At 35.5% G+C, this 15,431-nt stretch overlaps 1 protein-coding gene and 1 pseudogene across 1 annotated transcript; both read left to right on the top strand.

The window, feature by feature from the left end:
- Nucleotides 1-3,987: 3,987 nt before the first annotated feature.
- LOC107474864 (protein WHAT'S THIS FACTOR 1, chloroplastic-like) lies at nt 3,988-9,927 on the top strand (annotated as a pseudogene).
- Nucleotides 9,928-12,406: 2,479 nt separating this feature from the next.
- LOC107474904 (protein FAR1-RELATED SEQUENCE 5-like) lies at nt 12,407-14,526 on the top strand. Its single transcript, XM_052257874.1, has 2 exons — nt 12,407-12,412; nt 13,546-14,526. Exons 1-2 carry the CDS (start codon nt 12,407-12,409, stop codon nt 14,524-14,526), a joined length of 987 nt encoding a protein of 328 aa, XP_052113834.1.
- The last annotated feature ends 905 nt before the right edge of the window (nt 14,527-15,431 follow it).

Below are 15,431 nucleotides of genomic sequence, written 5' to 3'. Positions count from 1 at the left end.
TCTTTCTTCTCTGACAAAATGAGCAACAAAGGAAGCTTTCTCTCTCTCTTTTTCTCTTTGTGTATTGTCCGAAAGACCAAGCTTGCAACCAGGAACTCTCCTTTTCCTCTAGGATGTGAACCCTAGCATAGCCATCTTGTCATGCGTGGGTGAGAGAAGAGAAGAACGAGAATAGAGAGTTGGTTCCATGGAGAAGGGATTAGTTCAGATGCAAATGAACTTTAGTTACTTGGTTAGCCACTAAGTTAGATAAGGAATGGACTTGGATCACCTAACGGGCTTGCTTATGAATATGGGCTCACTTCATCAAATTTAAGGCCTTTGAGACTAGGCTTTCTCTTTTTTTCTTCTTTGATAAAATGAGTAGGAAGGATGAAGCTCTCTTTCTTGTGTTTTGTTGCTGACCGGGGCAATAAGAGAGAGTGAAGACATCAATCTTGTATGAGAAGCTTGGTAGGATCAACTTGGGCTTGGATTTCCTTCTTTTACATCTCAGCCCATTTGGTTTCTTTGCTTAGTGACCTGGGCTTTGTTGGTTAGATATTCACCAATAAACTTGTTTATGTTTCTTTCCAATTGGGTTGCTGATTCTTTGATTTATGACCTACAACACTTAACCAAACACATTTAAAACTAATTAATCACTCAATAAAATAATGTTTGTCACTATCAATTAAGTTAGTTAATTTCTTAACTCAACAAGGTGCTTACAGAATACTAGGCTGAGGTTCGCTTCGAATTGAATTTTATCGCATGGTAAAATAATGAACAACTGAGATTTATTCTTGAAAGAATAAATCAAGGAGGAGTGGCTAAGTTTAGTCCTAGAATATAATTACCAAGGTGGTAATTACATTTATTACTAATTTCACGGTCTTCAGGGTGCTGACTTTTTTCAGCACTCGCAAAACCGTCACTAAAAGAGCGAATCCCGGCTAAAAAACTATCAGGAAAAGCGGACCAAAAATGAATGTGAATAAGTCTCTGCTAAGTCAAATTTGACCAGAGAAATTTATTACCCTAGCAAAAACAAATTTGACTCATTTATGACCATATTTTTATTTATTTTTGTTTTTTTACTTGGACCTGCCTCATTAAATCATGAAGAGCTGTGGTTCTAGTTTTGTGAAATCTCACAAAATAGCCGAAAATTTTAATTTATTGAAAGTCAGGTCTTTACATTCTACCATTCTTAAAGAAAATTTTGCCATCCAAATTTTAACTATATCTAAGGAGTTAGAGAGATATCTAGGTCATACAGTATAGTTAAGGTTCTTAGTTATTATACACTTACCTTGAGATCCGATCTTAGAGACATTGGCAGTAGTTGCGGTAAAATATTTCCCTATTGTTGGGCCTAGAGGTCCTATCTACAATCCTCTTGTGGCAGTCTTTTGCCAAGTGTCCTTCCTTGCTGCAGTAGTAATAGATATTTGGGCTAAACTGAAAGGACCTATCATCATGATCTTCCTACACTTCGGGCATATGAGGCCATTCTGATATTGCTGAGGTTGTTCTCCTTGTTCATGCCCCAAGTCATGATTGTTGTTGTTGCCATTAAAATGAGTAGAAAGGTAATCGCCTTGTTGGTTCCAATGTTGTTGCTGACTGTTAGTTTTGAAATCTCTACCTTGAGGGGATAAACTCCGATTGAAGCTTGGTTGTGTAGCCTCTCGACGACTTGCTTGTGTCACCATTAACTTCTTCGAAGATTCATCTGCCAGCTGACTTTTATTGACTAGTTCAGCAAAGTTCTTCATCTCAATTGGACCAACAAAAGCCAGAAGTTCCTCTCTGAGTCCCCCTTCAAACTTAATACACTTCCATTCCTTAAGTTCGGCGGGGACTCCCTGACGGACCTTAGAGAAGCGATATAGATTCTTAGACTTGCGAGTGTAGTCAGCAACCAACATAGTCCCCTTGTCTTAGTTGTAGTAGCTCAAGCTCGTTTGCATTATGGGCCGATTGAGGAAAATACTTCTTATAGAATGTTGTCCTAAAATTGGCCCAGGTAACCTCAACATCTCCTTGTCTTAGTAATTGCTATGCTCCATGCTACAAGTACTATGTGTCTCCTTTCAACAAGTATGTTGCAACTCCACATATTATCCTTTGGAAACTTGTTGTGCCCGAAGAGACCTCTCGATGTCTCAGAACCAATCGTCAGCCTTAGTAGCACTAGTAGTTTGAGTGAATCGGCGTGGATTGACTTTCAAAAAAGTAGCCAAGGTCATAGGTCTATCTTTCGAGGTCTATCTTTCTCAGATGATCTGGTGCCATGCCTATTACCTTTACTATTGCTAATGCCATTACCATTCCCATTCTGCTATTCAGGATGCTCTATATCCCGGTTTGTTGCAGCTACTGAGCCACGTATATTCATAGCCATAGCGTTCATGGTTTCTAACAGAGTAGCTGGATCTAATGTTGGCTTGGTATTTGGACTTATTCGCTGATGATCATGCCTGTTTGCAGCCATTAGGGTCCTATTAGCATCAAACAATCAAGTTTAGGTGTTAGTATTCCAAAAAATGAATGTTTCATAGATTATCATGTAAAAAATGAATGTTCACAGACTATCATTTGCATGGTTTACACCTTTGTCTGCGTCTATCGCCTCCGTCTGCGTCGCGTTGTCCCTGCCCTTTCAGTACGTCCACCAACTCCTGTGCCTTAACTGTGTCTCGTTTCTCATGTGTGTCTCTCGTTGTTGCGTCCTCATCCAGCGTTGTTGCCTCCCCCTCGTCAGTCTCTGTTTCACCATGCTTGGTCTCCTTCTTCTCTGCCCGCATTCTGCCTTCACATCATCAGGTAAGCTTTTTAATTTTTTTAAGTTATTCAATTAGTTAGCATTTGTTTTGAGGTATTGAGACGGAAATTAGGAGATTGGAACTCAGTATCATATTTGTTGGCCCAAAAACTACTAAAATTTCAATCTTCATCACTAAATTTTCAATATTTTAATACATCTAAAAAATAGAGACATAGGTAACAGAAATTTTTGAAGACGTTCTCAAATGCCTTCATTCAAAATTTTATATTCCAAATTTATCTTTCACCTCACCTCTCACTCCACCGCGCAACCCCACCCCACCTTTCACTCTACCACCATACCTCCACCACCAGCAATAATAATGCCGACAATAATAACAATAATCTCATCAATCATATTCAACAACAACAACAATTTATAAATCAGATTTAACAACAACAAAATAATATCATAAATCAGATTCAACAACAACGGAAGGACGTTAAAAAGAAACAGGAGAGAATGAAGGGGATTAATTAGGGCTTTATAAGTCCACCTAGTCATTGATGAACACTACAAGAAGGGATTGCTATTCCAGAGAGAAATTCGAAGCGTGAAAATGGCGACGACCATTTGGAAAACCAATTCAGCAAAAAACGCAGTTCGCTATTTCTCTCAGCTAAGCCGCCAGAGCCATCTCACTTATTGCACAGCTTTTTTCCCTTCTCTTCCCTCTCAATTCTACCTCGCAGACGGTGACGAAAGAGCTCGACAGTGACGGCAGAACAAGCAAGAGTGATAGTAGAATTTGGCGGTGACGGCAGACCGAACGAGAGTGACGACAGAGCGGGTGAGAAAAAGTGAGCAACCAAGAGAGAGAGAGAGAGAGTGCGTGCAGAGAAGGAAAGGCAGAGCGAGTAGAAAGAAAGGGGAAATGGGAATGAGTGTGTGGGTTTAGAGTTTTTTTATTTTTTTAATTAATAAGAGCATTTTAGTAATTTCAAATATTTTGGTTTTTTCTTTCAATGTTTTGAAAATCGGATCCGAGCGGATCAATTCAACCACGAACCGGCAACATTACAGTCCGATCAAGCATATAAAACCGGTAATAAAAAATCGGTGAAAAATCATTGAACTAGATGAGAACCGGCCGGTCGGACCGAACCGAAACCCGGCCGGTTTACACAAAAAAGGGAAGCTCCTTCGTTTCTTTCTCCCTTTCTTTCTTTCTTTCAGAGAAATCACACAAACCCAACCACAAAACCCTAGCACTGTAAGCCTACACAACCGCCGCAAGGAGTGGCATACTGCCGCCCTCCGTCGCACTCAAATTTCGCCATCCGTTATCTAGCATCCCTCGTGCTCCAAGTCTTCAACCCCTGTTCGCTGTCACCGATCGCGGCTGCTTCCTCGAGCTCGGCGTCCGTCGTCTTTGTCTGCTCAGCCGCGCTTCCGTCGCCGTTTCTTTGCCGTTCACGTTCGCTCGGCGTTCACCGTTCGCGTTCACTCGCTGTTCACCGTTCGAGTTCGCGTTCGTCTGGAAGCCACGTTGCTCTGCTTCAAACTCTGCGACCAACCCGCGCGCTCCACCCAGCCGTCGAACTGCTCTCTTTTGTCACCGCCGTGAGTTCCCTAAACCCGCCACCAGACAATACACTCACACAACACCAATACTCTGCTTCAAACTCTGCAACTTCTGATTTCTATTACAATAAGTAATTATTTGATTTGGTAGTGGTTTGGATTTTTTCATAGACTGAATTAAAGTTACAAACTTACAATAGTTATGTTCTCTTCTCTATCACATTGAGATTAAGCTTTGAATTCTCTTATTTCGTTTTAATTTTACCGCACTCACCATGTTTGATGAAATGCTTTAACCATATTTCTGGTTGGTTTTATAATTTCTAGCTTTTAGAAACTTAGTAAGTTGATTGCATGTGAAATTAGAATAATTGGATCATAGTAATTAGGAAATTTTAGCTGCACAAATAGCATCTTTGCAGAAAACATATTAGCATGATTATTCCACTTGCATTAGTGTTCTTATGGTAAATTTTAACTGTTGTTGTGAACTTGTTAATTTGCTAATTGTTCTTGTGTTGTTGTTCTGTTGTTCTTCTGTTACTTTTAATGTTTTTTGTTTTTGTTGTGATTTTCTGTTCTTGAACTTGTTAAGTTCATAATTTGCTAAATTGTTGCGCTGTTGTTGTTTTAATTTGCCAAATTGTTAGGTTGCTGCGACTTAATTTGTTGGATTTTCTATTTAGGTCTTATTCTTGTTTATTTGCTAAATTGTTGTTGTGTATTTATTGTTTATTTGCTGGATATTGGTGATCATTGTCTTTGAGATTATTTACTATGCAGGTTTAGTGTCGTCACTGTTTTGGAATGTTTTATAATGTACTAATGTTTGTTGCTGTTTTGTAATTGCTAGTTGCAGGTTTAGTATTATTATTGGTTAATGTTTTGTAATGTTTGATGCTGAATGCTGATTGTTGAGTTCAGATATGGTTGTTTATTTTGACTTGGGTAAAGAGACTTATGGTCATTTTTTCCTACCTTGTACCGATTCAGATGATTATTTTCAGTGGATGAGCACTTATTTATGTATCTTGAGAAACTGTCTTTGTGTGTGTTATGAGCATTTGGTGAAGCCTGTGTTGTACCTATTCAAAGCTTAGTTTTACCAAATGGTCTTTAAAGCAACTCATCCAAAATGCTACTGTACAAACCCAAGTCTGTTGTCTCTTAAAGCCTGTATGCACCTTCATTTGGTGAAGCCTTTCTAGCACTAGTCCACTACCAACTTTGTTATTAATAATGTTATCAAATTTATTTATCCGAGTACTATGTTTATTTTTCAGTTGGATTTATGATAATTCATTTGATATTCTTCCTATTCTTGTCAGATATTTCTTTTAACATTTTGTGTACTGATGAGGAATTGTACTTGCTTGGTATCATACTTTCAAATGGCAATTTTGCATTTAATATAAAAAAAGGAAAATCCTAAAAGAGTAATTCACCACTCCATTGGAAAAACTTCATACTACCCTATACCCTCAACTTAATACTTGCATATTTATAATTTATTTATTATTCTATTTTTAAACGGTTTTTCCGGTTAAACCATCGGTTGAACCGGTTGGACCAATGAACCATTAAACCAGTGACTAAAATAGTTTGATGACGGTCCGGTTCTCAAAACCTTGCTACTTTTATCTCAAACCAAATAGGATACTGAGATATAAGGCAGTTTTGTACATTTTATACCAAACACAATATTAAAACTTATTTTAGTCTCATTCTCCTAGTCTGTCTCTCAGTCTCAGTTTCTCTTCTAAACGTTACTAAGTTATTGGATTATAATCTGTTTAATGATTAATTGATTAACTGATTGAGTTGAATCGTGATTGTTGTTAATTATATTTTGTTGATTCTTGGCAGATTATTCAAATTTTGTTTTTACAGTGTAATATATGTTGTGTAATATGTAGGTTTAGTAGATGATTGGTGCTTTTTTTTTTCTTTCTGATTATTGGTGTTTAGGGTTGATTTGTTGCTTTTAATATGAATATGGTGAATTGAGCTGCTGTTTTTATATTGTTGGTGCTGTTTTTATATAGTGTGAATTTATATTTTGGATAGTAAATAGGTTCTATGAATTGAACTGTAGTGAAAATGTTCTGAAAATTTGTTATTCTGCTCATGTTTATTCTATTTTAAGAGTCTTAACTAATGTTATCCTTAAGCTTTAGCTAACTTAATTTTTATTTTATTTGGTTTTACTCGGAGATAGTCATTAGTACCAGACAAAAAGAAACACACGAAGAAAGGAAGACAAGCATGGCTAGGGAGATGAGAAAGCAAATGTCGCGGTGGTGATACCCAAAGGAACTTTGCAAGGTTCTTTCTTTTTCACTTCCATTATTATCTTTTGCATATGATGCTTTGGTCTTCTGAAGTCTCTGTCTTTGTCATTAACTTGTCTGTTTCTAATTCTCCATAATAGCCACCATATAGTTATGAAGTAGCTTATGATTGTCCACTCTTGTTTGTCGATGGTTCCTCAATTATGAATTTGATTGCTTTGAAATCATTCCTGGTAGTTCATTCGTTAGTGAATTTATTCCAAACCATAATTTAGGCCACTCTGAGAATCATTTTCCACTATCATTTGCTTCACTCCTTCCCTAGTTCCGCATTGACTGGGACATTGGGGGATCCTCTTCCCAATCCTGTGGGGAAAAGAATATTTGGCTGAGTTTCTTTTTGCTGTTCTCTTTGATTCTCTTTTTCCTAAACACTTTTCATGTTTTATTCTTTTAAACTCTTCAAATATTAATTCGAAAGAATCTTTTGCTGTTCCATTCCTGTGATTTCCATTCATGCGGAAGCTGCTGTCTGATGCCGTTTCAGACCCTTTAAGAAGATAGTGCAATGACACATTGAAGCTCTGCAATTTGAAACCCTAAGTCTTGAGTATTCAACCTTGCTAAGTTCATACCAAAAAAAAGCCACCCGTGGAGAACACATGAAATACAAAATACACATAAAAAATGAGTTAAGCAACATATGTATTCATATACAAATACATGGAGGTCGATTTGGTAATTAATGTTTATTGTGCACATAGCATTTTTTGTCGAGTATTTTGAGTTTGATCATTCTTATGTGTTTGATGTAAAGTTATTTGCATTTTATCTTTTCTTTTTGGTATAGTAGCTATCCTGTTCTTCACTGTGCTGCCACAGTACTTTTTGCTGGCCTGGATTGATGAATTCTTGGATTTATGTGAGCCCTTCTTTATTTGATGCATTCATGACTAGTATATTGCATATATTGATTTTTACCTTCTTGGTAATTATAAGATTACCAGAAAAGTTGAATGGCCATAGGATTATTGCATAAGATTTCCACTTCAAATGTCAAATTGAATTTCTAATAGCAAGTTTCTTGAGGCAGTTATGTAAAAACATAATATCATTGGAAAGAAACTAGTCTCTATGTTAATAAGGTTTCTACTTAGAAGAGCCCTGAAATGTAAAACTTTACTCTTAATTTGCAGAATTGACAGGTTGTGCTTTTAGGATATGATTGATTGATTATCCACCAAAGATTTGCCAATGTTATGATCCTTCATGTTACTGTAACTCTGAATTTAAGGAGTGAAGTCCTTACTTTATGTATTTCTAATTTCTGTTGTCAAATCCTTGTTAATTAGAATTATATTTCAATATTTCATTCTAATTAAGTATTCTGTGCCAATTGTCAAGAAGCCTCCAAGAAGTTCAAGATTTTAGGAAACCAAGGGTTGTTTTGTGACCTTGGTATTTTATCTCAGGAAGTTTTATCTTCTTGGTTCTTATTTTATTTTTTTCTCATTTTCAGGTTAAGTGTGAGTGGTTGAAACAATAAAAATGGCATTGTGCCTTCCTTGTCAATTCAGTAATAACAAACTAGTCAGTGACTTAGGTTCCAGCTTTCTTTCCGAGACATCTTCTTTGTCCTGTTCCACCTTCAGAAAACAAAAGGAACATAATAATGACCTCAGCAACATCTCGATTTCAATTTATTGTTCCTCAGTCAAACATGTACGTGACACTGGTCTTGATAGGCGTGTTGTTTTGAAGAATAAAACTCGGTTTATTCAAAAGCTGAAAACCTTACTTCTTTCTAAACCAAAACATTATCTTCCTCTTCACATTCTCTCTAAATGCTGGTCTTATCTTACTCTTTCTACGCCTCACTCCATACTTGCTATGATCCATCGGTACCCTTCTATTTTTGAACTCTTCACTATACCATGGCCACCTAAGCCACTCAATGCAGCAAAGTTATATCCTCAACTATGTGTTCGTCTAACTCCAGCTGCTGCTGCCCTTGCTGCTGAGGAACTCACTCTTCAATCCTCCATTTCCACCACTTTGGCAACCAAACTCCAGAAGCTTCTTATGTTATCATCTCACAACCGGTTACTCCTATCAAAGTTGGTTCACCTTGCTCCAGATCTTGGTCTTCCTCCTAATTTTAGATCCCGTTTGTGCAACGATTTTTCGGATAAATTCAAGACTGTTGAAACTTCCTATGGCCGTGCACTTGAGCTTGTTTCTTGGGACTCAAACTTGGCAAAGCCTTTACCGCCTCCGCATTTCGTTCTCCTGATTTAATAGTTGATCGGCCTTTAAAGTTGAAACAACTAAGACTTGGAAAAAGGCTTAACATAAAGAGACGTCACCAGAGTTTCTTGCTAAAATTTGAAGAAATTCCGGAATTGTGCCCTTATAGGAACCCTGTTGATTCTTTAGCCAAGGTATCATTGGAAGCAGAAAAGAGATCTTGTTCTGTAGTAAGAGAGGTTCTTGGGATGATGATTGAAATGAGTCCTTTAATAGACCACTTGACCCATTTCAGAAAGGAATTCGGTCTCCCAAACAAGTTGAGAGCAATGATTATAAGACATTCGGAATTGTTTTATGTGAGTTTGAAAGGGCAGCGGCACTCCGTTTTCTTGGTAGAGGGGTTTGGTGAGAAGGGTGAGTTATTGGAGAAGGATGAGATATTGTTCTTACGCAATAAATGGAGGGACTTAGTTAGGGAATCGAAGAGAATGAGACGAGAACGAAGAAGGGGCAGGATTGACAAGTTTCTTGGTGGTTTCAGTGATACTGATGAAAATAATGAGGACGACAGTGATGTTGAGTATGATGACAATTTTGATATTGATAATTTTGAAGATGGTTATGATGATGGTTTTGAGGAAATATTTGAAGACTTGGATTTTGAGGCTAAGCATGATGACCATAGTGGTTTGCTTGCCCAAAATATGAATGGTGAATTTTGGACGGCAGGACATTTTCCTATTCAAACTGGGGTCGATGAAGAACAAGTGCAACCTTGGTAGGAATATTTAAGTTATAAAAGGCTATGGTCCATGGGTTCTACTTTGCATGTACCATATTACAATTAGGGGTAGTCACCAAAAAAATATTACAATTAGGGGTGTTCAAATTCAAACCGATTTAAATTAAACCGCTCATCTAATCCAATCTAAACTGAAAACCGATTTAAAACTGCAGTAATTCGGATTTAATTGGATTTTATTTTTTGCAACCCGCTGGATCGGATCGGATTTCGGATCTACTCTTGATAACCGATCCAATTCAATTCAAACCGCACAATGTGTTATAATATTATTATTTTATTATTATATTTACAATTATACTTATAAGTTATAACATGTTCAATTTGTTATATATTTTTATATTATTCATGTATTATTATTATTTAATAAATATTTTAGGTGAGGTCTACCATGTAAAAAAAATATTCTTTCTACACCTATAGAAAGACACATGTCGACATTGGAAGAGAGTAAGAAATTATGCATGCAAAACTAGACAACATGTTTTACAAAGTTGGGTCCCACTAATTAATAGGTTTGCAGTTTGGTTAGTCCTACAATAAAATGTTCTATGTACTAAGTAGATACCGATTCATATTAATTACTATATTAATTATTCAATTGTATTTATCAATTTATTTATGCATTTTTTTCTTAATAGGTGTAGATATTTATTATATCTTTTTTAAGTCATAGAAAAAGGAATATTTTGAAAAAGCCATTAAAAAATACAAGAATAATACGAGGTTTAATGCACATTCACATGCATATTAGTTATTAAATAGCCCTTGTTAATTTTTATTAGATCAAAATCACTTAAATATTTTTAACATTCAACATAAATGTATCTTAAATTCAACAAAAATATGAAGCTTATACCTATTCGGCTATTCCTTTCACAAAATTAAAAATTAAAAATTAAAAATTAAAAATAACAAATGCCTCCTAAGCAAGGAATAAATAAAATAGGAACTTATCACAGTCATGCTTTCACGTACTTGTAGATAAATTTAAATCATCGAATATCAAAATTTAAATAACTTAATGCATTTAAATTATGATTTTTTAAATATGAATGTCATGGGAATGTAAATTTTTTTTATTTTTTTTGTACATGACAAAATAAAAGTATGCATTTTTTGTCATAGTCCTGCAAACAATGACGGACCCATAAAATTTTAAGAGTTAGGACAAAAATATATATCTTAAAATAAATTTTGTTGAACATTGTTATAAAAAATATTTTTTTATTTCTAAAATTTAAACTTAAAACATGTCTGTTTCTCACTAACTCTTAACTTAAAACATGTCTGTTTTCACTAACTCTTTTTAAATTTTATATCTCTATTATATTTTTAATATAATTAACAATGTTTAACAAAATTTATTTTAAGATATATATTTTTGCCCTCGCTCTTAAAATTTTTTGGGTCTGTCACTATTTGCAGGACTATAACAGAAAATGTATACTTTTATTTTGTCATGTACAAAAAAAATAAAAAAGAATTTATATTCCCATGACATTCATATTTAAAAAATCATAATTAAATGCATTAAGTTATTTAAATTTTGATGTTTGATGATTTAAATTTATCTACAAGTACATGAAAATATAACTGGGATAAGTTCCTATTTTACTCCTTACTTAGGAGATATTTGTTACTTTTAATTTTTAATTTTGTGAAAGGAATAGTTGAATAGGTATAAGCTTCATATTTTTGTTAAATTTAAGATATATTTATGTTGAGTGTTGAAAATATTTAAGTGATTTTGACCTAATAAAAATTAATAAGAACTATTCAATAACTAATATGTATGTGAATGTGCATTGAATCTGCGTATTATTCTTGTATTTTTTTAATGACTTTTTTAAAATATTTTTTTATGACTTAAAAAAGATATAATAAATATCTACACCTACTAAAAAAAATGCATAAATAAATTGATAAATACAATTGAATAATTAATATGGTAATTAATATGGATCAGCATCTACTTAGCACATAGAACATTTTATTGTAGGACTAACTAAATTCCAAATCTATAAATTAGTGGGACCCAACTTTGTAGAATATGCTGTCTAGTTTTACGTGCATAGTTCCTTACCCTCTTTCAATGTCGACATGTGTCTTTCTATAGGTATAGAATGAATCTTTATTCTACATGGTAGAATTCACCAATATTTTATATTCAAAATGTTATTTATTTATTTATTTTAACTAACCTATAATTTTATTTCTATTGTTATGTTATTGTTGACCTTTTAAAATATTGTTGAGACTTGTTATGTTATTGTTAATTATTTAAAATTTGATGTTAATACTTGTTATATGCATTTAATTTTTTTAATTTACAAAACCGCAAATCCAACCCAATCCAAATCGCTTGAAATTGGATCGGATCGGATATTTTTAAAAACATCATCCAATCCAAATCGCACCGCAAGTAAAATTAACGTTCGGATCGGATGAGTTTTTAGCTCAAAACCGATCCAAATTACACCGCGAACACCCCTAATTACAATTGGAAGTACCTGCTTTGTACTTGACTTTTCGCTTTAGTTTTTACAGTATCATTCACTGTAAAATTATGGATATAATACAAATCAAATCAAAGCAAATCAAATAAAAAAAATTTTTGTATACTGTCATACCGGTGTTTTAGTAATTTTTAATTATTGATCTTAATTATAAAAACTTATAAAATTTTTTATAATTAAGATCAACGATTAAAAATCACTGACCGGTATGACGGTACACTTGAAAATCTTCCCATCAAATATTGGTTCCAAGCTTTTATACATGCCTTTGTTTCTACTGCCAGAAGTCGGTAATAGAATGGCTTTTATAAGTATTGGGTTTTGGACCACTTTTTCAGTCTGATTCTGTTTCTCAATTCTGATAATTTTGATAGTATTCAAACCGGACAAGCCTTCGATTAGCAGTTGAACTGATTATTGAAATTGGTCATTGAGTACCAAAAAGTAGCGATATATAATTGGTGAGTTTTAGCCTGGGCCTCCCTGATTCAGGTGCCGTATGTGCCTCGTACAGTCTGACACAAGTTTCTGCATTCGTGTCTTGTTTCACTAGTATTTTTGTTTTGACCATTAGAGTTATTCATATTACAAGGTTGCCTCAAATTTAAAGATAATTCAATAAACATAACCACAGAAGCAATATGGGCCTCAAATCACTTAATGAGTGTGGACCGTTAGGTAAAAAAAGTGATCACATTGTGATAGGATAAAAAAAAAAAAAGAAGGTAGGGCCAAAGAAAAAATAAAGAAAGAAAAGAAGTAGGCCACTGTCGAGACTAATTCATCGTGTCCTATTGATTCCGCGCTGCGAGGCTAATTCCTTTTTCCGGAAGAGCCACTGTCGTCCCCCAACAAGTCATCCGTCTTCACTGGACGTCCTTGTCATGGGGTTGCATTGCCGTCGTTGAAACCAGTTATGTTCGTCTTCATTGGAGTGCTGCGGAGGAGGATGAGGACGAACGGGTGTTGCAAACGTGATAAAAGAGAGACGATCGCAGACCGTTGAGGGGCGACTGTAGGTGAAGCCATTGTTGATCACAACTCCACGCAAGAGGAGAGGGATACGCAAGTTTGAATGCCGGGTCGGGTTTGGGGAATGGGCTGGTGATCCCCTGAATTTCCTCATCGAAACCCTAGAGTGGCTTCTTAGTTGGAGTGTGTTAATTACGGTATCAATACTCTATTTTTGTTGTGGACTGTAGCCCCCCTGTGATTTCATTGTCGTGTCCTATCGATTTTCATGGTAGGGATACTATATTTCTTTCTCGAAATAATATTTTTGCAGCTCAATGTTGTTGATGAAATTTTGTTAAAGTTTGATTTATGTCTTTGCCGATATGGTTTTAGGCCGGGTTAGAAGATTTTTGTGCAGAGCAAGAAGCACCGCTGTACAGTGAAGGAATGAACGTGTTGCATGATTTAGATCCCCAAGAAAGGACACTCGAAGATGTGTCTGATTGCGTTTCCGATTCCGATGAATATTTTGGTGACAATTTCTATGATGACTGGGACAACAGAGCAATTAACGGGATTGCGGACCTCCAAACCGTGAAGTTTAAAGAGCTAACTGCAGATCAGATTCGAAGGCTTCATTTTCCAGATCGATCGGTTGCCTTTTCATTCTACAACTTGTATGCCAAAATGAATGGTTTTTCTGCAAGGAAGAGTCGGATACGACGCAATGTGAATAATGATGTGACACAACAAGCATTTGTGTGCTTTAGACAGGGTTTTAGAGATTTGTACTCTGATAATGACGCCGCTCGACGCAAACGGGAACCAAGGCCTACAACTAGATGTGGATGTGGGGCAGAGATGCGTGTGCATATACATGAGGAGACAGGCAGATGGATTGTAAGCTACTTTCAAGAAGAACACAACCATGAGATGCTTGATGATATGTTAACTTTTATGCTTCCTGGGCATAGGAAAATGAATTCTGCTGCAATTGATCAGATGAACATGATGCTGAAAGTTGGTATTAAAACTCCTCAAATTTATTCATCATTTGTACACACTGCAGGCGGATTTCATAATGTGCCCTTTTTGAAAAGAGATATGTATAATCAGATAGACAAGCAACGGAGGCTCATAGGCGGTGATGCCAAGGCTTGCCTTAAGTATTTGGAATCAACGGCAGCAGAGAGCCCAGGAATGTTCGTGCAATATCTGGCGGATGATGAGGATCGGTTGGTCCACCTTTTCTGGTCAGACAATTGTAGCCAATTGGACTACCATTTGTTTGGGGATGTGGTAGCATTTGATGCGACTTATCGAAAGAATAAGTATATGTGCCCTTTAGTTGTGTTTTCCAGTGTCAATTGCTGAAATTATTAAAAAATCCACACAAGACAAAAAATATTATGTAATTTATAATGGCCCCATGAAAGGAGTATATGATGCCTGGGAAAAAGCAGCGCCATTTACACATCAATCAAAGATAGTTCATAAAGGAGGATTTTGAATACTAGAAGAGGCAAAGGAATCCTTCAGGAAATACGAAGCTCTTCATCCAGAGCAAACCCTAAAAAGAGCAGATAAAGCTCCAGTTCAAGGAGAGAACAAGAATAATGAGAAACATTCCTACAAGGGCTGAAATCAAGGAAAAGAAAAGGGTCTGTAGATCAAATCTCAGAGAAACCCTTAACATAGTCTTCAATTGGACTGAAGAAAAAATGACAAGTTTGGGATACTATCCCATCGCCAAAGAACAGCTAACAAAGCTGGTTATTTTTCCAAAGGCTTCCCCATCTGACACTTATCAGTTTTTCCAATATGGATTAATTGATACAATTTTAATTTTTAATGATCTAAAAATTATTAGTGAGTTTCCTGCAGGATTCGTTGATGCAGTAAAGAGATTTAAAAATATGATTGACAATGTAAATTCAAGGGATATATCCCTAAAATTTACAAATAGTCAACCTATTTTTAATGAAGAAGAAGAGTGCTTGGTTCCAGCACACCAAGTAATATTCATGTCCGTCTTCCCAGGAAACTTTCAACCAATTGATCAAGTTCAAGATTTAACAATCTACAGTCATGAAGGAAGACTAGCCAGCACACTAGCAAGGGTCTTCGAAAGAACTCAAAAGATAACAAGGGAATCTCACACAAGAATTAATTATAAAAGCATAAATACTCTACTTGTGTCTAGTAAAAAAAATGAAATTGAAGAAAGAGAGATGAGACTCTTGGTGGAATTTGAATCTGTATTCTACAATCTATCCGGA

Source organism: Arachis duranensis, chromosome 2 (genome assembly GCF_000817695.3).
Source record: "Arachis duranensis cultivar V14167 chromosome 2, aradu.V14167.gnm2.J7QH, whole genome shotgun sequence".
NCBI classification, from domain to species: domain Eukaryota; kingdom Viridiplantae; phylum Streptophyta; class Magnoliopsida; order Fabales; family Fabaceae; genus Arachis; species Arachis duranensis.
The sequence above is the reverse complement of the archived record's forward strand: the minus strand, read 5'-3'. Positions and strand labels throughout refer to the sequence as shown.